General features: G+C 29.2%; 2 protein-coding genes and 1 long non-coding RNA gene across 6 annotated transcripts in view; 2 read left to right on the forward strand and 1 right to left on the reverse strand.

The window, feature by feature from the left end:
- The window catches only part of LOC114132859 (heterogeneous nuclear ribonucleoprotein C-like 3), a 111,455-nt gene extending 92,197 nt beyond the window's left edge, over window positions 1-19,258 (forward strand). For both annotated transcript variants that reach the window (XM_050198048.1, XM_050198056.1), the window contains 5 exons: window positions 4,246-4,475; window positions 5,528-5,674; window positions 7,846-8,033; window positions 14,736-15,095; window positions 17,435-19,258. In XM_050198048.1, coding sequence (XP_050054005.1) covers window positions 4,246-4,475; window positions 5,528-5,674; window positions 7,846-8,033; window positions 14,736-14,990 — 820 coding nt within the window. In that variant the 3' untranslated portion in view covers window positions 14,991-15,095; window positions 17,435-19,258. The remainder of the gene's footprint in view (window positions 1-4,245; window positions 4,476-5,527; window positions 5,675-7,845; window positions 8,034-14,735; window positions 15,096-17,434) is intronic.
- Window positions 4,487-23,915, reverse strand: LOC114132861 (uncharacterized). Of its 3 annotated transcripts, none has more exons than XR_007603457.1 (7): window positions 23,670-23,915; window positions 14,303-14,991; window positions 8,081-8,227; window positions 7,797-8,001; window positions 5,511-5,653; window positions 5,316-5,397; window positions 4,487-4,588 (listed from the first exon to the last, which is right to left on the reverse strand). It is a non-coding gene; the product is annotated as an uncharacterized LOC114132861 (long non-coding RNA). The 3 variants fall into 3 exon arrangements; XR_003593083.2 differs by having other exon boundaries at window positions 5,491-5,653; XR_007603455.1 differs by having other exon boundaries at window positions 5,465-5,653.
- Window positions 20,326-21,985, forward strand: LOC114132880 (uncharacterized). The gene is made up of 3 exons (XM_050198128.1): window positions 20,326-20,549; window positions 20,989-21,229; window positions 21,845-21,985. The coding sequence occupies exons 1-3, from the start codon at window positions 20,436-20,438 to the stop codon at window positions 21,880-21,882; spliced, it is 393 nt and encodes a 130-aa protein (XP_050054085.1). The 5' UTR covers window positions 20,326-20,435; the 3' UTR covers window positions 21,883-21,985.
- Window positions 23,916-24,480: the final 565 nt, after the last annotated feature.

A 24,480-nucleotide genomic window follows, 5' to 3' on the forward strand; every position in this document is an offset into this window, starting at 1 on the left:
GTGTTAACTTTTGATGTAGGTACACTATTAATATTTTATAAATACCTATCTTTTCATATATTAATTACATTTTTGCCGAGAGCAGAATTTTTTTTTTTTTACAATTTTTTAAATCATATAGTTATAGTTGTTATACGTATAATATATTCACACGTCACTTTTCAAATCGACTCTGCATGTGTATGTGCGTGTTGTGGGTATAGTTTGCGCCCGATCAGCGGCGGCGGCGGCGTCGACAGCAAAACTTGTGCGATAAAAGTTTAACTCGGAAACAAGCGGAAGCAGGTGGGGAGGTATATATGGTGGATTCGACGACAATGGTATAGCGGTCGCGACTACATTATGGCAAAATTTCACCCCCTCCACATCCCTTACCGTGCCACCGCCCCGGCTAGCTATTATGTTACATTAGTTACGGACTGTCGAGCCAGATAAACGACGTTCGTTAGCGTACCTACCGCGCCCCTAGCAGCCTCACACCCACAGGACACACTACGTGCGGTATGTACACATGAGTATATGTTACTATAGATATAGGTATTTGTACTATGTGTGTGTGTGCTTGTCTTCTTCCGCCGGCGCCACCACCCCCGATGCTGCAGAAGCCGCGGACCGTTTCAAATTCGTCAGTAAATTTACTCTCTAAAACTCGTGTAACTTTCGTAATTATTAACAACTACACGCTGCACCAGTGCATATACAAGACGATAATAGGATTTGTTCAAAAGCCTGTGTGGAGGAACGGCAGCACGCATCGTGTGCGTCGATTAGTGAAGTGGAAAATGAATTTAAAAACGAGCGATCATAATGCAAAATATAATTTACACAATAGTACAACACAGGTTAGGTTAGGTCGTACATAATACTTAAATAGTAGTGTATACAAAGTAGACGACTTGCGAATTCTAATTTTTCGTGGCTTAGCTTTACCACGTGATCTGTCGAGTAAAATAAAAAGAGCATTTGTTTTTGAAAAAAAAAATTGTATAATTCACAAAAATTTCAAACTGAATTAATATGGACGAATTATATAATATAGTAGACAATAAATATTCAAGTGTCATTCCTCGTCACTCGATCCTAACTATAAACTAAAAATGCCTAAGTACATCATGAAAATATATTTTAATATTGGGACTTCCTATAGTTTTAAATCGTATTGTTCAAAATAACTACGCATAGCTTAAAATGACGGTTTCCATTATCAAAAATTAAATATAGCGTACATAATCTCGGGGACATAAATAAATAAAAAATACATGATTTTTTTATTACAAAGATACACTTTTGATTATTCCAAATTAAAAAATGAAAATATTTTATTATAAAATATAGACTAAAAAAAATAGCTAAAATGAATGTCTTGAGCAAATTACATAATAAATATTAAATAATTGGCTATTATATATATTATATATATACGATTCTTGATTCTTTCAACAGTAAGCACTCATTTACTTGAAAAGTATTTGAACATTTTTGAAAATACTTTTTAAGTTATTATAGATTTTTAAATATTAAAATTCTTAGAAAAATATTTTGCTATTAAATATGAAATTAATAATACGTAGATGTTGTTCACCCATAAAAATTGAATGAAACTATAACTTAAAAAATATCAATTTATTTTCTTGTTGTTTTGTAATTACTTATAAATTAGATAAAATAAATATTTTCAAAAATATAATAATTTTTTGAGAGAATGATTATTTTTTAATAAAATAACTACATTGCATTATATGTATGTGAAATAGACAAGATCATATCTATAATACACACAGGCATTCGCCCATCTATCGAAATATTTTTAAGTACGCGTCATTCATACACACGAAAAGTACATCGTACATAACGTATTATATATATAATATTGTAGTAGAAGAAAAAAAAATATGCATAGTAAAACATATTATAACAGCTCGATAGCTCTACTTTAATTTCCAGACAATATATTATTATATAACACGAGTTATAATATATGTGTATAGACTATATATAACATTATATTACACACATGTGAACGACGCGCAAGATAGGAATTGAATTTCTGAAAGAATTTTGTTGTAGCCAAAAAGATAGGGGTGGTAATGAACCGTATAAGAATTTATTGAAAATTTCGGATGGTTATATATGTGTACGATCTCGAAAGGGGTCCACCGTAATGCGCGTGCCATATTATTATAAGTACTACGCACTATACATACATTTTATGCGTCGACGCCGAAAGACGAGCAATAGTTGAATGTATGGCGAACGACTGAACAAGTATGAAATTTTTGAAATATTATGCGAATATGCTTATGCGATTATACGGGGTCGTCAAACCGTGTACATCTACGCAATTTATCGCGTTTACATTGAAATCATGACGCTACGCCCTTGTAAAGACACGAGTTGTGCATTAATGACAACATGCACATACATTCACATATATAATATTATTGTTGTGCTTATTATTTTCATTTTGCGTGTCTGCGTTTGTTCGAAACGTTTCGTGAGTCCGGTTTGTCGTACAAATTTCGAAATTTGAATTATAATTTAGGTAGGTTTTAGTAATACGATTTGCAGTCAAAAATTATGGTTTCTGCTGTTGCAGGGCTGATGACTCTTATGACAACAACAATCGGGGGAGGGGGGAGGTGAAACCCTTCGGAATATTTATTTTATATATATATATAAATTATACATTCTATTAAAGAAAATATCAAATATTAATCGAAAAATAAATAAATTCTATACAAAAAAATGTTTAATGCGTAAGTCATCCAAATGTGGGGAGCAAAAAAACCATCAAATTTACAAAATATCCAAGGATTCGAATCAATTATATCCCATCTCATAAAAGGCATGCACTTAACTACGTTTCTAATCACATTTTATACTCTGATTTACATATAAACACCATATCCAAAAGTGCATCCTCCTACTTAAACAATCCCGTTTAGCTATAAACATCCATATCCCCTCATCAGAGATCTTAACTCAAATAATATTCCCAAAAATACACTTATACTATAAAAATTTACCAATGGTGTAGATATCTCATAAAACCAAAGTAATCCTAAAGTGATACTAAACAAAAAAAAAATGTCTCCGTTACAGGTTTTATAAGTTTTCTTTTCATCGGCTAATTTATGATAACTTACACTATCCTATATAATATAACTTATATATATATAACTTACACTATTTAAAAAATTAAAATATACACAGTTTAAGTATTTTTCGTGGCTGATCGTGAACCAGCTTTACTATAGAACCTTAATCAAATGCACACCGAGGCCGCGGCTTAATAGCAAAACAGTGTTTATAACGCGGTCGCAAAATTGGCTATATAATATACAATATTTTAATGTATAATATTAACACGTTTATATATATTATCATATATTTGCATTAAGCTTTTTGCCAATAAAAATCATTCGAAAATCCTTCGATGATGCACACTTAACGTGTCGCATCAAAACGCTGGCGGTGGCAGCCACCGAGTTAGGATGTACTATTATATTATGATGTCGGGTCATAGGTATGTGTATATAAAATGAGATATATTTCATCAAATGCAAATTTGTGTGTCACGTCGACGAGACGGGATTACGGTTTAGTATATGTCCGCCCGTCTTCAAAAAGGGTGTGTTTTCGTCGGTCGAATGCGTGTGTTTAATGCTGTCGTATTTAACGCGTCACGACTAGAGGAGAGAGGCATATCCGATTTTGTGATAAAAATTAAAATTGGAAAACCAGGAAGAAAACTACGGATCTCTTATGTATATAGTACCCGTAGACTTGCTCAATCGACAAACGTATAAAATATAAAACGAGAAATTAAATCAATACGCTGTTATAAGCGCGCGTTCTGAGCGTCAGCGCGATGCGGAGGAGGATTGTTTTTAATGGGCCAAAGAGTTATGATCCGGAAAACAGGGCAGACGTGATATCCGAGTGCAATATCGAAAACCCGATGAATTACAACCCATTGTGCGTTTGCGGGCTCCGTAATAATTGGCCCAACGGTGAAGGGGTAATCGATTTGGTCGAAATGGAAGTAATCTACTAAAAAATAAATGAGAAAAAAATACATCGTCCCGACATAACTAAATAAGTATTAAAAATATCTATACAATCTAGGTATTTATCTCGTGAACTTTATCTACCAATAAAAAATATTATAAATATAAATAGACACAACACATACCTGCTAATAATTTGCATTTCGGCGGTATTCCGCGCATTACTGTGTTATAGCTATTATGCCGCCTCGTCATCGACGATATCTCCGCCGACCACTGTGACGGGCAACAACTGCAATAGTGGTGGCTCAAAAGCTTCGAAACGTCAAAAGGTTAGCCATCAGTTTTCGGCAAAGGGTGGCCGTAACCAAAATGGAGGATGTGGTGGTGGTCAACCGACAACCGGACAAGGGTTACAGCAACAATCGCATCACGCCATCGTGCCGGACCAACTCAAACTGTACAGTGAGTAAACTCTTGTAATATGGTTATGTATGCTCAGTACATAATGAAGGTCACGAAATCGTTCAAGATACCAAATTTAATGATTTAATTTTATTCCTATTTCAATCGTCAAGCTATTTATTTATTTATCAAATAAAAACAAACAATTAGAATAAAACCATTTTTTAACAATAAAATTCTTATAATCTATAGAAATGGTAAGATATAAAAAGAAAGCATAACAATAAAAAATAGCTTCAAGATATTTCATTAAAAATAAAATTAAGGCCCTCGTTGAAAAAATTTGATAAATGAACAAAGGAAGAATCAAAATATGTATAGTTTAAAATCGATAGAGTAATAAAATAAAATAGCAGAGTTTCCTAGTAAAGAATAGAAAGATAGCAAAGAAAGAGAATCAATGGAGTTAGAAATTAGGATGGAGAGAAATATAAAATTGGCTATATACATTTATACATTATATACATCTATAGTATATATTATAATATATTGTCCAGTTTAGATATTTGACGACGATGAACCAAACTAGAAAGTTCTTGTATGAATTTATTTTTTTATATTTTTTAGCTACTTGTTCTATATACTTGTGTTTTATATAAAATAAATTAATATATATCTACTAAGAATTAATGAAAATATTTAAACTTAAAAAATTCTATTAGATATAAACTGGACACTTAATTATCATCCCTTATTAATGCGTACTAAAATTGTTTTAAATAAAGATAAAAAATTGGAAAATAATAAGAAATACTTCACGCTAAAAATAATAATCAAAATTAAAAATGGAATTAAAACAATATTGGAAAACAATAAATAAATAAATACATATACACGTACGCGTTTTATCCCAGTTATCCGTATTATTGTGTTTTCGATCATTTGTTTTTCTCGATTATAGTTGAATTTTAGTGCGCAATCGCTAAAAATAAATATTATTAGTTTAAAACAATCTAGTAAAATCACGTTAGGTAGTAAGTTGAACTTACAAAACATACGTGATAATAATTTATACCTATACAGAACTGTATTAACCTATTGATATTTCTCAGGCAATCCAGACATACTGATATGTGGTAACTGTCGAGAGATGTTCACTGAACTGCAAGGTTTGTTGGATCACAAGAAGGAATACTGCAAGCTCAGGTTCACGTGCAAGTGTAACAACTCAATCAAGCCTAATTTTAACAACAATAACAGTAATTTTCTTATATTATTTTTACATTACAATATGAAATATAGCTTAAATAGCGGTCACCTGCTATAACGACACCGACACTTAATTTTCATTACTTAGTAGTATCAATAATATTATATATTATAATAAATGCATATCGATGTCAGTATATTCGCGTGATATACAGGTTTAAATTTGCTCGTTCCGGCATACTATAAAGCAGAAAGTAGACTACAAGGTCGTGACTCCACAATAAATCACTCGGAATCCACCCTAAAAAAGTTGAGCTATTCCCAGACCTGCCCTAAATACATTATGCCCTACTAGAAAATATACGACCATAAATAAAATTGTTATTTGTATGAAAACTTATCAAGTTAAAATCAAATACTATAGTATTTTGTAGTAATTAAAAAAATATATATTTATCAAATTGTCCACTGTCACTGTTGTCGCAACGATTGCCGAGCCGTGTATAATCGTCATGCGAAATTAATTAAAAATTATTTAAATTAATTTTTACCGTCACCTAGCAGATTTACTCATAGTCTTTAAACGTTATTATATTTATAACATATATAACTGTGTATATTTATAACATGCGTGTTGAAAAAAAAAATGAACGAGTACAATAATTTAAAAACGCTATTTGAGAAAATCGATAGTGTTATTACGGTCAAAACGATAGTAAACATTATACGAGTACCTACCTATAATAATATTATATAATAATTTTGACTTAAAAGAAAACCAATTAAATTTTCTGAACTATGCGAGTGACAGTACACCACGCGCCGTGTGTAATATAATAGGGACCTGACCGATTTTATTTCTTTCCACTCGATCGGTAAACCGATCGACCGTGATCTTATACTCCATGGTACCTTAGCTTATAACATACTTAATTATTAATTAACTAATGGTGTGTGCGTATAACACACAGGTTATTATAGTAATTATAGTCGATAATAATAGCATTTAATGAATTATTCCTACGCGATCTTAATTAAGAAAAAATTAACTGGTACAAGAGTTAGTTACATCCCTATAAATTTAGTTCTATGGAATATAAAATAAATGTAACTTCCATAATTCACACACGCCTATATATTAATTTGAGTGCGTGGCGTGGTCTTTATGAATATTTGGATATTATTGGCGTACAGCGCGACCAAAATTATAGCGTTTACTAATAATAGGTATAAGTATAACATTTTATGTTATAATATTTTCGATATATGATAGAAGCAAGAAATATGTTGGTATAGTCTTATAGGTCACAAATATACATTGCGCTTGAGAAAAAAAAAATTAAATTAAAAAAAAAAACTTTATTTACTATTTAACCTTTTGTTTTCAAGATACTGTTAATCAATATTTAACAATTATTTTATTAAATAATAAATTTAATCATCCAAAAGGGATCAATATAAAAAATATAACATTAAGATAGTTCAATTAAAGTTTAATAGTTAACATAAATGTATTACTTAACTCTAAAAGTTTAAATTTTATGTGGAGAAAAATACGAACTCAGCTCACCATAATATACCTTTATTAACCCACTGAAAAAGTTAAGATAATCACATGTTGTTTGTGTTATTTTAGTTATTAAATTGAGAAATACATTTAATATGTTTATTTGCATTAAAATTATCGTGTACATACAGTAGGTAATGCCAAAAATATTACTTATTAAATAATTTTTATACAGTTATTCTTATTATGTATAAACACAATCTTAGGTTGACATATTATTATTCAAAATATCTTTAAAAGGTTAAGTTGTTATAGTGGATTTTTTAATTAGTTAATTTGTAAAATTAACTAGAAAATTAATTAACCATAATTAGTTATTAAATTAAAAAGTTTAAATATTCATAAATTAACTTTTTAACTTGTTTATGTTCTCCCTAATATTTGAAAATAAGTTTGATAACCAAAATATTAAGTGGGTAAATTAATTTTTACTTTATTAAATTTCGTTAATTATTTATCTTGTTTGTGAATCATTTTGCATAATCTACTCAATAAGACCTTATTATATTATATTTTATGACTTTACAATCAGCACACTTAAATAATAATTCTTAATATCTAAAACAATTTGTATTATACTAATTTATTAATTAATATGCATATACCTTAATATATGTTTTTCCTATACAAATATTTGTTTCTCTTGTCCTGCAGAATGGCCCGGAAACTTGAACGAAGGCTGCATATCTTTAGTGTGCGTCCAGTGTAAAGAATCATTCGATAGCGCTTGGGATCTCATGGTGCACGCGCAATCGGCACATATGATGAACGTCTACCAGTTGACTACCAGGGACCAGGTTACGGCGTCACCTGTGGGTACAGAATCAGAAAACGGATCAACGGTAAGATGGCTTTGCGATGATATGTCAAAATATGTATCTATACTTACGTGACATTTTATACTCACGTCAACCACACTCGTTTATGATTGACATGATTTTCTAGTTGTTTCCCGTTATTGTGGTATCGATAGGTTTTAAAACATGAGTTCGATGTGTGACTTCATTTTAGATGCTTATCCGACTTGGATTATACACTGAAATATTAGAATGATAATGTAATTATTCGTGTTTTACAGTCATACGATGTCGTGTAAAAATGTATCATTCGATGGATATTAATATGTTATTATACTAATGAGTTATTAACAGAAACTTTTTAACAATATAACATAGTACATTTTTTGAGGGTTTAAGATTTTATAATAATCGATAAATGGTTAAAGTTAATATTAATTTTCTTAATATTATTTATTTTCATACTAATACGGTTATCAGTTATCATTATTTTTAATTTGTAAAATGCTATTTAATTTATTAAAAAACGAATTATTTACTATACAATACTCGTATAATAAAACACCATTAGATTAACGTTAATTCTTGGCAATCGAATCCAATTATGTTTACCAGTTTACCGGAACAAGGAAATTAAAAGCGTACTTAAATCGTATTATTATTATACTCCGTTAACCCTAATCATAAATCGATTGAACCCACTTTTATTTATACACAGTTTAAATCATATCACTTGCATGTAATGAACAAATAACAAAATTTTATAATTTAAATTAAATGTATTCGTATTTAAACATTTTAAAGGACAAAATATTAAAATAATATTTAATTTATATTAATCAAAATACAAAAACCAAATTCATTATTTTTTAAGAATTGTTTTATTTTCATATTTTCCATTAAATTCTCTCCAATATTCTAATTAAGTATTTTCATGTCGCAAAATTATACAATACGAATACGCTTATAAATCTGCAACTGATTTTAGTCTACATCATGAACGATTTTACACAGTTAATTCAAACAAACAAGTAGCTCTTTGTGTTCACTACGACGCAGTGTAATACCTATATGCTCTTTATTGTTTTCTCATTTTATGCGTTTAAACGTTTCTAAAAGTTTTTTGACTCTGCACACAATACGAACGATAATTGTTTTAAGTCAGGTGTACTGATAATGTTTAAACGCAATAATTTTTTGGTTTACAATCGTTGCCTTGCAAATCATGAATATAAATAAATTCGAGTTTAACGAAAAATGGATTATTATTAACAATAATATATTGAGATCTCGTTGGGCCATTGTGTTGTTTTTTCGTTCGTCAGCTTCAGCTTATATTATACAACGAAATATACGTATCCAAGGAGTTGGAACACCGTGATATTATGTCAGGTCGGCTGTGTTCGAGGGTCGGCTAATTTAACAAATGCGTTTCTGATACGAGTGAAACGTAGGCAGGTTTACGCATAAGCCGGGTGGGTTGGGAGGTACGCACGCGTCAATTAAGCCGCGATCCCCGGGGGCATGTCCGGCAAGTTGATCTTTTATTTTATTCTTTTTGAGATTTTGCCAACGCGGTATACACGAACGAATTCTGCCCGACGTATTGTCGGTATAGGTATATGTTTACGTGTTTTTTTTTTTTACACAAGCTAGTGTGTTTTCAAAAGGTCAGACCAAACAGCAATATCATTACCTCAATGCACGTTTCCGGGAGTTTAAATCCATTTGGTTATATTACGCGCGATTAAATATAACTTATTTTTTTTTCATATCGTTTTACACTCAATCTTTACTAAAACATTATTGAAATTAATTGCTTGGTGTGAATATTCCGAAAAGTGCTTATTTAAATAATAAAAAACTCAGTAAAAATGAAATTTATCGCCTAAATTATGTGTCTTATATCGACTTGAATGTACGTATGCTATAACGACTGACGATGTTTAATAATTGATCAACTAAAATCTATGCCTACCTATATTTTTCTGACATACAATTTGACGTTATAAAATCTAATCTATTATTACTATTTTCATTTTGGCCCCTAGAGATACTTTTGAAAAGTATCGGTCACATACCTACCATCATTCTTACTTTATTATATTTTATATTTGAGTTAGCAACCATAACGTGGATTGTCTAACACTATTATACCAACTAGCTCGTATTCCTATAAAACCACATAGGAATAGTGAAAAATACAACAAATACACATCTTTCTGTTTTCCCAACCGTAAAATGATCTTTCAGAGACTCGTCAACTATTCACCCCTCGTGACTTAATACACGGATATTATTTTGTGATATGTAGCAATGATATAGGTTAAAATTTATTTGAAATTGAATTATTTCATACAATTATTTACAGTCGTTTTAAAAATAAAATAAAAGTCTTAAGAGTTAAAAATAAAATAAAATTAGTTCTACTGAAATATTATAGACAAAAATAATTTATTATACATAAGTTTAGTTATTATATTAAAAGACAATTATTGCAGTTTGAAAATCGGAATCAAACGGTATAAAAAGTTAGTCCTTTGTAGCTCAAAAAATTAAAGGACTCTTCTCAATAAAATGTGTATCAACAGATTCCTAGAGACTTGAAAAATGTTTACAGCTTATTTTTCAACCCCTATAGTTTGTTAATGAGTAGTTTATCACATAAAGTTAGGAAAATCGAATAATCGAATATTATTTTATCTATTTAAATCATAATTTTTGATAACAGATTATTAAATTATTATTTGTAACAAAAATAATTTGTATAAAAAGTTTAAAAATTAAAAACATATCTTAAAATAAAATACTTATAAGACATAATTAAACATAATTAGACATATCTTTAAGCCTTGCAACCACGATTTACTTTCTTTATTCTGGACATATTATATCTTAGAAGTAAATACTTATAAACGAGTACCAATCTTTAAAACATTGGATTTCCGTTTATTCTGTCTCCAGTATTTAGTGTTTACGTCGAAAAATATGTCCGGAATTAAGAAGAGAAAAATAATAAAATTTATCTTTATAATTGTATTTGTCGCACATTATATTTCAACTGAAGCAAAATGCGTAACCGAAGAAAAATAAATTAAGTTTAGCCAAAAAAAATGCAGATGGTATAGCTACTATATTATGTATACCTTAACGATAAATAAACTCTTCATTCTACAGTAAAGTCGAAACTCTACTCGCCTGCGCGTTGTGCCGTGTGTGCGACGTCTGACACTGAGGAGGTGCGTGTCAGAGTACTATATTTTTAGGTTTTTTTTTTAATTTTCGGTCGTAAATTTGACGAGGATACAAATCCCGCTTCTAGTGTTCACCCGAGACGGGCGGGACGCCGAGCTGGCTATAGTGCTATATGCGTACTGTTGCAGTATATATCTGTCGTGACACAGATGGCGGTGGCAATGGTGAATATTATACATATATACACAAGGCGTTCCTGGTCGATTGACTTTGCGTGTCTCTTTTACGACGTAAGTGTACCTGCGTACATAAACGCGATGAACGAATAATCACACTGCCACTGCACTTATCCGTTACAACACAACACCCTCCGACGTAAACATGTGATGAGTGGTGACCGGCTTGCCGGCCAGAGGTCGTAATTAAAACACGGAACCGAATCAAAATATATACGTTAAACGCGAATACACAGACACACGCACAGACACGTCGAAGAAATAATACATAATACCTACGTATAGGTACGGATAAGCTCGGAAACGCAGCACCGCCCGGCGTAATGAGGGAGCGGCCACACCCTAAAAACCGACGGAATGATAACCACCGGAAGTGATCAATCGTGGGCGTGGTGCGTGACGAGCGGGTTTCGTGTCTAGGACTTTGTCTGACATTAAGTTATTAAAGCTGCTACACCGCCACTGTAACTATATATTGGGAAGTATAAATAAAAAACAACAATGCGATAACCCGTGGAGCGTGCTGCAAACACGACTTTTAATATAGCAACCGAAATCCATACACGACCATTTCCTACGTTTATAATATATAAATATCATTTGCGATGGTGTGTGTGTGTGTGATTGCGTCAATGTCAATCAAATTATGGCGTATAGACTGCAGATCGTTGACGAACGGTTCAAACGGAAATACTAAAAAAGTCTCAGTCAAACCTAATAATAAACATAAAACCATATAAAAAATATTAATATTTTGAGAATGAAAATAAAATTTGTAACAGATGTAGATATACAATACTATACGCTTTTTTTTTATTTAATTCAACTAATTTATATGTGTCTCCTATACTATTATGTTATTGTTGAGCTGCGATAGCGTATGTATATCGTATCATATTATTGTATTATCGTCGTATCGATGTTATATTACATACTTATAACACTGGAATAACGGGTAAAAACTGCGGCCCACCCTGTGTGACAACAAAAGTCCATGAACACGTCACCACCGCTCCTTCTTAATTCACTCGCGACATGGAGACTTCACGGTGAATACAAATAGCTAGGGGAGTAGGCGCCATCGTGTCGCCAATGACGATGCTTCAATATGTTGAAAGTCGAAACGAAATACGGACGTTACGTATATATATATATATCATGTTATACAATATGTTGTATACATTGTTATTATTTATGGGCAAACATTCGTTCTATTAAATTTATATATTATCTTAAAGTATTATCATTATTCAAAATTATATATATTCATACAAAAAACAACAACCGTCATTCACAAAAACAAAAATCTGAGTTTTCCAAGTATTAAGCTGTTATTCAAAAATAAAATGCGAATACGTTTTCAAAATATACACTTATACTAATAATTAATTATATAAACATAATTATATTAAATAATAAGCTATAATTTTTCCCGTTGGATAATGATGAATTCAGATTTTAATGTGTATAGATATACTCACATAATTTATCTCATAATAAGTAGTAACAATAATGATTCGTTGTTACGAAAACAATTTTTTGCCCCTATCCGTGTCCGCTGTCCAATTTTTAATCCATTATACTATTATATAGAGTGTCTGGTATAACTTTTGGAGTACTTCTTCTAACAAAAATAATAATAATAATAACAATATACAATATAAAAAATATACCAATCTCGTAAAACGAAACCCTCTACTGAAAATAAAAATAGTTTTACTTAAAAAGTTTTTCTATCTCGGTGTTTTTGGCAATACGCTTGGCTATTATAGAAGTATCTTATTGTTATACCGTTGGTCTCTATAGTTAAAATATTATAAATAAAATCATATCGATGTACTGTGATAGAATCAACTATATATTATAATAAATAAAAATCATAAAATTATGCCTACACGTTCAAACGTTCGTAATAAGTATTTAAAAACAAGTTGATTTACAAAATACACAATTTGAAATACTCATCGTAGTATAATTACGTGGTTATTTTTCATATATTAAACTAACTTACGTAGCGATATTTCTCTGATAGAATATTTTCTTTTAGGTATTTTTTTTTCATTTTGACATTTTCAATCGGCCGAAAACGTTTTTGGAGTATTCGTTATTCGTGAATTGTGGGCTGTAGCTGTTGTCGTTGTTTTTTCTTTTTTAATACCTAGTCAAGGAATTTCTCAAACACAATTCACTTTCCTTTGCCCATTTTTCCGACAAGACCTATCGTTTGCACTCCGCCAAAATTGTTTTCGCCATTTGATGTTCCATCGCCAGTCGCTTTGATGAAACAACCTTTTGTTATCAGCGTATTTTTATTATTGCGTGGGTGTTCGATTAATTTCCGAGACATTGAGGCGTCTTTCCGTTCACCACTCCTCGGATCCTGGTTACCATAATATTTTCTATGTGGCTATATTTTTGTAAAACGCGCTATAATATACATATTTATATTTATAATTCAATACAAATTTTCTTAGATACCTCAGGGCCTTTGTAGATGAAAGTATTATCGCTGTTGAAATCTTAATCAACACTTTATAGTTTCTTAAAACTTCAAATCGTTTCTATTCTATATATATATATATATATATACATATATATTATATTCGTAATACTATTGATCAATCACACTAAGTATACAAAGATACGTATTATATGTTAGTAGTTGTTTTCATTATAATAAAATAACAAAATAATACGAATGGCCAAATTTAAGGATCGCTATTAAAGTAGTCAATAAAAAATATGATGTCAATTTCATGAGATAATGGAAAAATGCACCCATGAGTCGGTGCTGTAGCTAAATTACCTATTTAAGACGCCGTATGGTTATATAATATTGTATTATTGAAATACATTAAAAATTAGAACAAAAACTTTACTTACACATTCTGAGATAGCAGGGAATTAAATTTCATGACGATAAATACGTAAGAACATTTGCATCGAATTTCTATTTGAATTAACTTCAGTCACTTATTACGGAATTATACTGTGTATATGTACACCTAAAATATACTATGAAAAATATAAGATATTATATTTTCAATTTTCGATACTATGGATTATAAAAAAATTGCATTTTTCAAAAAATAAAAGTATTATTTTATTTGTATTACAAATATCTGTACCATTAGAAAGCTCGTGTTTAAAATTAATTAAGAAAAACTATAATCGGGGGATGAAACATGCAAGAATGATAAAATTAATGGTAGGAATGCCATCAGTATATTACATGCTATGTTGAGTAATACAAGAGAAAAATCGCGAAAATAATAACGATAATAATAATTTCATTTTTGATTTATTACAATTTCAGTGTTCCGTGGGCGCTCAAGTGAACATCGAAGAAGACGCAAACGGGTCGGCGGACGAGTCTCTGTGTGGAGGCCGTAACGAGTTGTACGAACCGATGGACAGCGATCGCGTCCGTGATGATGACACCTCTCCGGCAGCAATTAGCTTCATCGGCGAAACAGAAAAGGAGCTGACCGATGCACCACCGATGACATCTTCCTGTCAGACTTGTCTCATACAACAGCCTAACATCCAAGCACTCATGGGCGTCCATTGAACTGCAAACATGCAAATAACAATATTATCTACCATTTACATATATAATATATATCATCATTACATCGCCATAATATATTATAGTATATTATTATATCATACATAGGTAATTATCAATAAGTTAGCGATAACTGCTACTTCACAATACACGACCAACTATATTACAATTACGCGTAATAGCAGTCGTGTCCATTTTTTTCGGTTTTCCACACAAATATGTCTTATGCTTGGACATTTAGGGGAAAACATGCACCGTTTTTTTGTTTCCTTAACAACATATTATTTACCTAGTGAGATGAAAAATAACGGAGTGAAATGTTCCCAAATACACATTCAAAAACAATAATGTTGAACATTTACAAACAAAATATTATACTTCGTACTTTTCCTATCTTAAACCATTACGTGCAATACTTGTTGATATAAACAAATGAATCTCAAAACCGGGACAAAAGATCATAACATTTTTTACGATTCGACATAAAATAAATTAATGATTATATGTTTTTCCCAAAAGAGAGAAACTAAAATTTAGTTTTTACTTTTTTCGTTAACAAATTATAAGTATTCTGTTACACGTGATTTCATCTTTGGCTTTAGAACATTTTTAGAATAAGTATTAGGAATTTTTTAATTTTAAAAACATCTCTTTACACATCTTACTTACTTTAGTTTAAAAAAAAAAATTATTATAATTTATGAAATAATATCCAATAAATAATAATGTTTTAGTATAACAAATCTGTATTTTATTATATTATAATATTATTTATACTATCTACCTATAATACTGACACAAGACATAAAAGAATCAAATATTTCTGAGCTATATTTTTAAACTTTAATTTTTTTTATATATTTTAGTATCAGTTGACTAAAAACATTTTAAAAATAACTTTAAATTATTGTTATATTTTAAACATTTTAAGATATATACTGTTATTAGTTCCGATAAGTTATTATTTTTTAGTATTTTATTATAATATATAGTTTCCTTTTCATTCGTTGTTATAAAATAAGTAAAACACAAATAAAATTAGAAAACAAATCTGTTAGCAAAAACGATAATATTATATAGGTATAAAAAATATTAATCGGGCCGCAATTTAGATTAGACCTTTTTTTATAGATATCTATGATACGCAGCTAGTATACACTGTATACTATACAGCCTTCAAAACCACTACTTTCATTCAATCTGTTTGTATTAAACAGTAATATTTTTTATTCAAATATACCTACAAGAGGATAATGTACATTTTTTTTAAGAACATTTATTATAAATTCTGTTAAAATCATTAAAAGTGTTTTAATTATTTTCATTATACCATTTTAATCTTTTTTAAATATATTTAAAAAATAGACGTATATAATTAATCTCCATATATATATAACAAACGAAACTTCAGTTCCCTTGAAAATATCTTAATATATAATACAAATATCGATTAACGAACTCTCGATGGACTAACTATTTTTTTAGGTTCCTTGAAATTCGTTATATCGTAAGTTGTCTGTATGTAGTGCCATATTTTTGTTAGGATTTATTTCTACGTTATATTGTAAATATTTAAATAACAATAATAACTAACAAGTAACAACCACAACAGTGAGTTAAAAAATTAACAAAGAATGTAAACTTTTTCTTATTTAAAAGCCGAATTGTTTTAGATGTCATTTAAATCTTCTAAAAACACAATAAAAACTCGCCACGAACTTTGTTTGCCACATTCAACGAAAACATGTATAGTAAAAGATTTTATTTACTATGCAAATATGAATAACATTTGATTTGCAGTGAGACTGTTACGTGATAGTGGCGTGGTATATTTAAATCCATTGTAAAAATAACATTTACCTAAAAATAAAAATTCACTGGGTTAAAATTGGTTTAAACAGATTTTCTTTTTTGTTTTATAAAATGTATTAATTCAACATATTAATAAAAGACAATAATACCTAAATTAAATTTTTTCACACTTAATCACATTTTTTCAAGTGATTTCAGGTGTTTCTAATCACTATTTTATTAACCGCATAAATGATGGTATTATAGTATATCGACCAAGTGGAAAAATTATAATTTAGGCTAGGTTAAGTTGGGTTTTGTTTTATAATTTTTGATAAGTTTGAAAATATTTCGGTATAATTTTCCCACAGTTTATATAATTTAATACAATATAAATTTAAACAAAAAAAATACATACCTCATCTGCTCATCAATTTAATAAATTGATTTATTTTTTTTTTATGTTCATTAGGTTCACAGTATTGGTCTTCATAATTTTAATCCTTATTATTTCTCATTAACTGTTAAGATTTTGAAAATTTATAATTTAAATATTTCTATCAATAATATATTAAGCAATTACTTAACATTGTGAACTATTACATACGTACGTGTATTATACAATTATTGCATTTTTCATATTATTTTCATTTCAGATTTGCTTTTCAAACTAACACCACCGCCAGAACACTAGGTAACTTCCGCACCATTAATACGGCCAATACAACATTATTATTATTATCATCATTATCATTATTATTGTAATTATTGTTATTGTTATCATTGTAATATATTATATAATATTGTAATGTACCTAACCTATGACGTCTATTATAAGACCACGACGTAATACGTTTATATTATATAAAATATGTTTAAGAACAATAAGAATCCCATGACGATTACTTGCAAAAATATTTAAGAGCAATCGAATATTATAATTATTATTAAATACCTAGCAATTATTATTAATTTACTTGTTAGTTAAAAGGTTTTTTTTTTTTTTAATCATTTTATTTGTCATCACTTCATATTAATATGTTTATGTTAATTATTTAAGATCACCTAATACTTGTGTATGTTGTACGTAACGCTCATCGTTAAAAACGCCTATAATAATATAGTTAATGTATCGTTTTTATTTTAACTATTAATTATTAATGCACAATAACAATTTCGGAAATTCTACGAATGCATATTATAGGTAATACAGGTTATAGTTTGAAGCAGAATAATTTTTCATGCATGACGAAACAAATTATAACTATAAGTTTGACCTACATAATATAGATACTAAATAGGTATACAGGTATACTTACTCTATATTATATACAGGTCAAATTATTGAAAGGTAAAAACACTCCTCAGACAGCATTTGAAATTATTATAATCGCATTTAATAAAATTTAAAATAGTTTGGTTGGATTAGGTTATTATTTAATAATATGATAACATATTTGGGAAGTATAATCATTCTCAAATGTTCTCTGGGTCATTTTCTCAAAAAGTTTTAAGCAATTTTAGACATTTTTTTTTTTTTTAGATAGTTTAAATTCGTTTCAATAAAAAAAATCTAGATAACAAATTATATTTTTATTAATTTTAAATAAAAACATGTATTAAGTATTATTTTACTGTGCAATATTAAATTTAAATATATGCATTATCATTCAATAAAGTAAAAAAAAAAAAATAATAATATAACAATAGTTATAAAAATATATAATAATACAATGAAAATAATTAAATTATTTCCAAAAATTTCTAGAGAAACTGAGTACTCGACCATCAAAAAAAACGCCATGCATACAATTCAATCGTATCGGATTTCGCATTGAAATTAACCAAAAACTATTTCGATAAATTATAATTGTATACCTACTCTGCATCATACTACGCTTACCTATATAATATACCTATTTATCAGTGTTCGGAATAAAATTCAATGATTAATAAATGTTTTGAGTTTATACATAATATTATGTTTAAAATTTAATGAATACATGCATTGAATTTATAAATAGTTAGTGAAATAAATCATAACACATGAATATAATATAAAAATTCAATCATCATCCGTGCTTAATTTTGTTTAGCTATATTTTAATTAATTAAAAAATATATTTTTTGCCCAACACTGATGATATATTCTTATGATATAATTATAATAAATTATGTGTATAAAAAACATTTCTGTTGTTCACTCGGCTAGCGTATACTTTAGAAACAATTTTTTTTTATATATATATATATTATATAATGTTAAGTAATACATATCATTACGTTTAAACGCATAACGGTTAGACCATTATGTATCCAAATTTATATTATATTATTACATTTTTTGTCATAAACATTATATACATGTGTATTGTGTATACTACAATCGTATTATACCCACTTAGCCTACAACAATTGTACGGTCTAATATAATTGTATTCTAGTCTTGTAAGTTTAATAAATTGTTTGGCAATATTTAATCGGATCTGTGTTATAAATTTGTGTAACCTGTTGCAGCGCTAACCTCGACTGTATATTCATATTTTTACTAAAATATACAGTGTACAAGACAGTTTTTTGTAACACAAAAACTTGTTTTTTCGATCAGTATTAATTTTTTCATGTTTAATATGAAGGTATTATAAAGCAAAATTTTCAAAAAAATGATATGCTTAACAAATTACAGTTAAAAAGTTGTATTCCCATTTTTTTCAAATGAGGTTCACTACATTATACTCCTTAAATTATAAACAAAAATCAAAGTATTTGATTATATAGTCTTTAAGGATTTAAACAAAAATAAGAATTTAAATAAATGCATTAAAGGAAAAAGTAAGGCGCGAGAGGGGCATGCTTGCAGTTGAATTACCCTGCGTAAATATAATATCAGAATTGAAAATATCGTGCACTTGTTTAATTTTAACTTTAAGTGCTATATTTTTTCTGAGGTATTGTATTTTATATTGATGTTTAGCTGCTTCATTGTTTTTTCTGTACACGGCTGCGAAATACTTGGCCGTTAAGACGCGGGAGAAATAGTAAAAGGGAGTAAGAAATGGTGTTTTTTACATAAATTACTGACTATACGTATAATTCAGCACTTAAATGTTAAACAGCTTTCCCGTGAATTAAATGTAAACCCTATAGATTGTATAAGATACCTACGTGGTTTGTAAAATGAATTTATTGTTAATCTTTTCGTATCTTTTCTTTTAAAACAATTCTTCATGAATAGGACACTCGCATTTATTGTTTCTGTCTTACAAAACGTAATATAATATCCGATTCTCTAAAAAAAAAAATTCATCTAAATTGAAGATCAAAGCATTTTTTCTGCTATAAAGCACACATAAAAATCAGACAAAATTGAAAAAAAAACTCAAGTTATTGTTATACACTTATCGTTCTGCGGTAGGTATATTTGAAATAACAAATGTTATGTCCTCTATTTTAATTGTAATTATTATATTTGCATACTGTTTTATATGCTATGTTAATATAAGGCAGACAATACATTTATAAACGATGCAGTTAGTTGCTAGGAAACCACCACGTCATCTTCCAAAGTTATTTTAGGTATATTATATTTCATTTTAATTCAATCATCCGTCAAGATACATATAAATTATATATGTTTAATTCTCCAAGATTTGTTATATGTTTAACGTAATTAATCTTTGTTTTGTGTTTAAAATTTCCATTTTAATATGCTTTATTTGCGGGACAGTCGGAAGGACGTTTGAATTGATTACTGATGAATATGGCCGAAATGTAAATACATAATTTTTAATTCTCGTTATTTGTTATTGGCTTGCAAATCTATTTTGTTTTCGTCTCGGACACATGAGTTATGTAGAATAATATCACTTCGCCATAACCACTGATGGATGACTAGCCAAGTAATAATCCTTTCAAACAAAAGTAATCAGTAATTATGTACAGTCTAATCAATAGTAGCATTTATAATAATAAATTATTATAATATTTTACAATCACACATAACACAAAAATACAAATCTCTAAAGAAAAACGTAGGGGTTCCGAGTCCGAGGCGATAACAAATACCTAAGTAAGAGATATTATACCTTCTTTTTGCATGGATTTTGTATTTGAGTAAGCAATACTGGCTCGTATGTACTGTGTAGCTATAACGCATTCCACTGCAGGTGAAAATTGACTAAAATTCTTTGGTTTGATTTATAATTTCAAGCGTGATACGGCCACCACGACAACCTTAAGACCTGTCACACCACCGTGCTTTGAATGCACCACGCAGACTGCAGAACGTCCTGCAAAATTATGTGGCGATTACGTAGTGACGTTCAAGTATGCCTGCACGGATGACCCGTGCCATACAACAAACCCGTGTTGCACTCATAAATTCGGATGCAAGAAAACCAAAACAAACAAATCGTGCTACATTGAACAAATGGAAGCCGCGAATAGAAAAAGTAACTTACAATATTTTTATCATTACCTTTACAATATACATATGTGTAATACATATATTATATTTAACACTATAACATTACATAGTTATTCATGATTTTATTTTATCATGATTCTTTGCAAAGACGTAGTTCGTAATTTATACTTACAAGAGCCATTAATTAATCTCCTGGGCTTATGCGAAATTCGGATGCGTGAGATTTTAAATTGCATTAACAGTTTTAAATCAGACAGATTTGATAATTGAAGCTTAGCAAACCGTTATCTGTTTTCAAAATGTATTTCTCATAAAAAAGTTACAAATATATTACTAATAAAATAATAGGTACCTGATATTATAAAAAATAGATTACCTATATTAATATTGTAAATATTAAGCAGCATATTATCTTAAAATATTGATTAAATTTAAAAACAAATTAGGTATTATTTTTTTAGTAAATATTTTAAACGCTTCGATAACATTTGTTAAATGCTACATTTCTAGATCCCAACATTGTTAACAGACACGTACATCGTATCCACAAATAGTAATGTTACGTCTTGTCGTTTATTGAATGATAATACGTACATACTTTGTAAAATGCACATTATTAAAACCACTAATATTTTCACAGGCCAAGCTTCGAATATTGAAGAAAAATTAAATTATTAACAACTACGGTTTCACATAAATATTTTTTTCGTCTATAAAATATTTATTTTCTCGTTGTATGTAAACCTATTGTTAATTAATAAAATATTTAAATTAAAATGAACCGTAGTTTTCATTTATTTATGTACAATGGATAATTTATAATAATGTACAAACAGATCGAACAACGACACAGCCATTGCTAGACACTAATTCACTCTTTGCATTTACATTGATACATAATATTTAAAGAGATACATGTTTATAATATTTTTGTTTATGTGACTTCTGTAAATATAAAAATCATAACAGAGAACTTTTTCGTTTTAAAATTATTTCTAAAAAAAAGCAAATTATACGAAAAAATATAAGACGTTTGGCTTGAAATTATGGGTATATTTGTCACAATTATAAACAAGTTAAACAGTAGCTAATAAGTATAAAAACTGTTTCCCTCTTATATCAAAAACAATCACAATTATTTGGACACGTATTATTACTAATTTTTATAAAGGTAAAAATGTTGTTAACAATAATAATTGCGACCATATACAGAATACGATGGATACGACATGCTCTTGAATATTCTACAAGACTTTTTAAATTATTTCAAATACTATAGTATTTATTTTCATTAAATGATTCACCTAATATTAACTGTACTTGTAAAATGAGCTTAGATGAACCGATAATGTTATAACCGTACAGTAAAATTAATAATAAATAATAATTATGTCTTATGAGAGAATATTGAATTTGTAATTACTTTAGCGCACTCTACCGGCAAAATATTATACTAAAAAATGTACGTTTCACACAAAGATGTCGCTTAGCGATATGACCTCGGATTATAATATTATTATGTAATAATTCATAATAATATCTGAATCACTTATCTTAACAATAATGCAAGGAAAACTTTTACATTGGACAATTAATACATTTAAAGTCCCTTTTTTAATTTAAAAATATTTTCTTTTTGTTTTCAATATCACTATGTGTCCAGGTATAATTACAGTTTACCTACCACGCGATTTATTTTCAAGACATATGTATTCAACGGGTTAAGAATGATAGTGTAAAAAAAAAATTGCGCTAATCATTATTTTGGGATACAAATCTTTCCAATGTTTGCGGTTTTAAGTTTTTATGCGCGGAACACTACTATTTAATGTCACCCGGAGGATCTCAAGTCTGGCAACCAAAGCTGGTAGCAGTGGTAGGCGAAGAGAGCCACTATACCTACAACTATACCTATTAATTTGTTATTTAACTGTTATTTCTGTTTTTTACTTTAAAATCCAAGTAAAATCATTTGAACACGAGAGTACTCCATGAAGAAATACTCGTCACCACAGGATGTTTAGAATCACGATAATTAGGATTTTATTTAGGTGCCTATACTTTTAGTCTACCCGATTGGCGATTACCCAACCATCTAATTAATACAATTATAATTTTAGTGTTATTAGTTTATTACTCATTAAAATGTAAAATTCGTTATAGACGTGGCACGCGGTAGGAAGATTTTTATAGCATTGTGCCACGTGTAAAAAGTAAAAACGTAAAATCGCAAACTTTAGAAGGATAAAACTTCCAAAATAATTATTTGCACAATTGTTTTTGGCACCATCGTTCTTAACTAATAGAAATACGTAATAACTAATATATTTCAATAAAAAAAATCACTTAGTAGCTAAATTACAATTGTTCCATCAGGAAACTAGATACAATATTAAGGTACACTAAGTACTTATCATTAGTAAAAGGCTAATTTAATTAATTTAATGTAATAGCTAGTGGCGTACCTGGTCTTGTTACGTCGTCAGGAATGTGGTTGAGAACGGTGTGAGGAGAAATAAATTGAACACAGGTCGTCGGGGCGAAATTTGTTGTTTCTTTTATTAAGTTAGAGTGAACACAATGAAACTAACAGTCAAAATAAAAGAGAACCAACAAAAATTATATTGAGCGCACGAGGTGTTATTAAGTGCAAAATAAGAAAAATAACAAATGAAAAAGAAAAACCAAAAGGTGAGTGCGTTTAACCTAGGTCTGGTTCGCGGTGCCGGCGGTTCGATAGGTCCAAACGCGGTTGTCGTCCGTCAGCTGACGATTGATAAGAGAAGTACCTAGCGGTTTTCCGCGTAAAAGCCGTTTGATATCTAACGGACGTTACACGGGACCGCGTCAAACTCACACTTTTAAATCCAAATCTTCGTAAAAAATGTTATTCTTGTTCTTTTGTAATAACGTAGGTAATATTACACAGGCCAAATAGACACTAAATAATTGCGGTAGTCCATAATATATACTCCATAAAATGGATTTCCGAATTTTTGATGGTACCACCACTTAGGATTACTTTAAATTTTGACGACCCATAATAATATCAATGACCTTTTTTTACACCCATTGAAAAAATGTTTTATTTAGATATACAAATATACCGCGATTCACTAAAACCATAGAGCACAGTGTTCTATGCTAAAACTATAATTGCGATCAATTTAAAGATGCCGACCTACAGTTTGGGAACCTCTGCTCTATAGAATAGGTTATCTACTATCTAGTAGTGAGAAGGTATCAAGTATCAACAAAACAACAATTTGTGCAAAA

Source organism: Aphis gossypii, chromosome 1 (assembly GCF_020184175.1).
Source record: "Aphis gossypii isolate Hap1 chromosome 1, ASM2018417v2, whole genome shotgun sequence".
Lineage (NCBI taxonomy): Eukaryota > Metazoa > Arthropoda > Insecta > Hemiptera > Aphididae > Aphis > Aphis gossypii.

Coding starts and splice junctions, on each gene's coding strand:
- LOC114132880 (XM_050198128.1), top strand. CDS start 20,436: ATGTTTAACGTAATTAATCTTTGTTTTGTGTTTAAAATTTCCATTTTA. Junction 20,550..20,988: donor CTGATGAATATGGCCGAAAT/GTAAATACATAA, acceptor TATAATTTCAAG/CGTGATACGGCCACCACGAC. Junction 21,230..21,844: donor GGAAGCCGCGAATAGAAAAA/GTAACTTACAAT, acceptor ATATTTTCACAG/GCCAAGCTTCGAATATTGAA.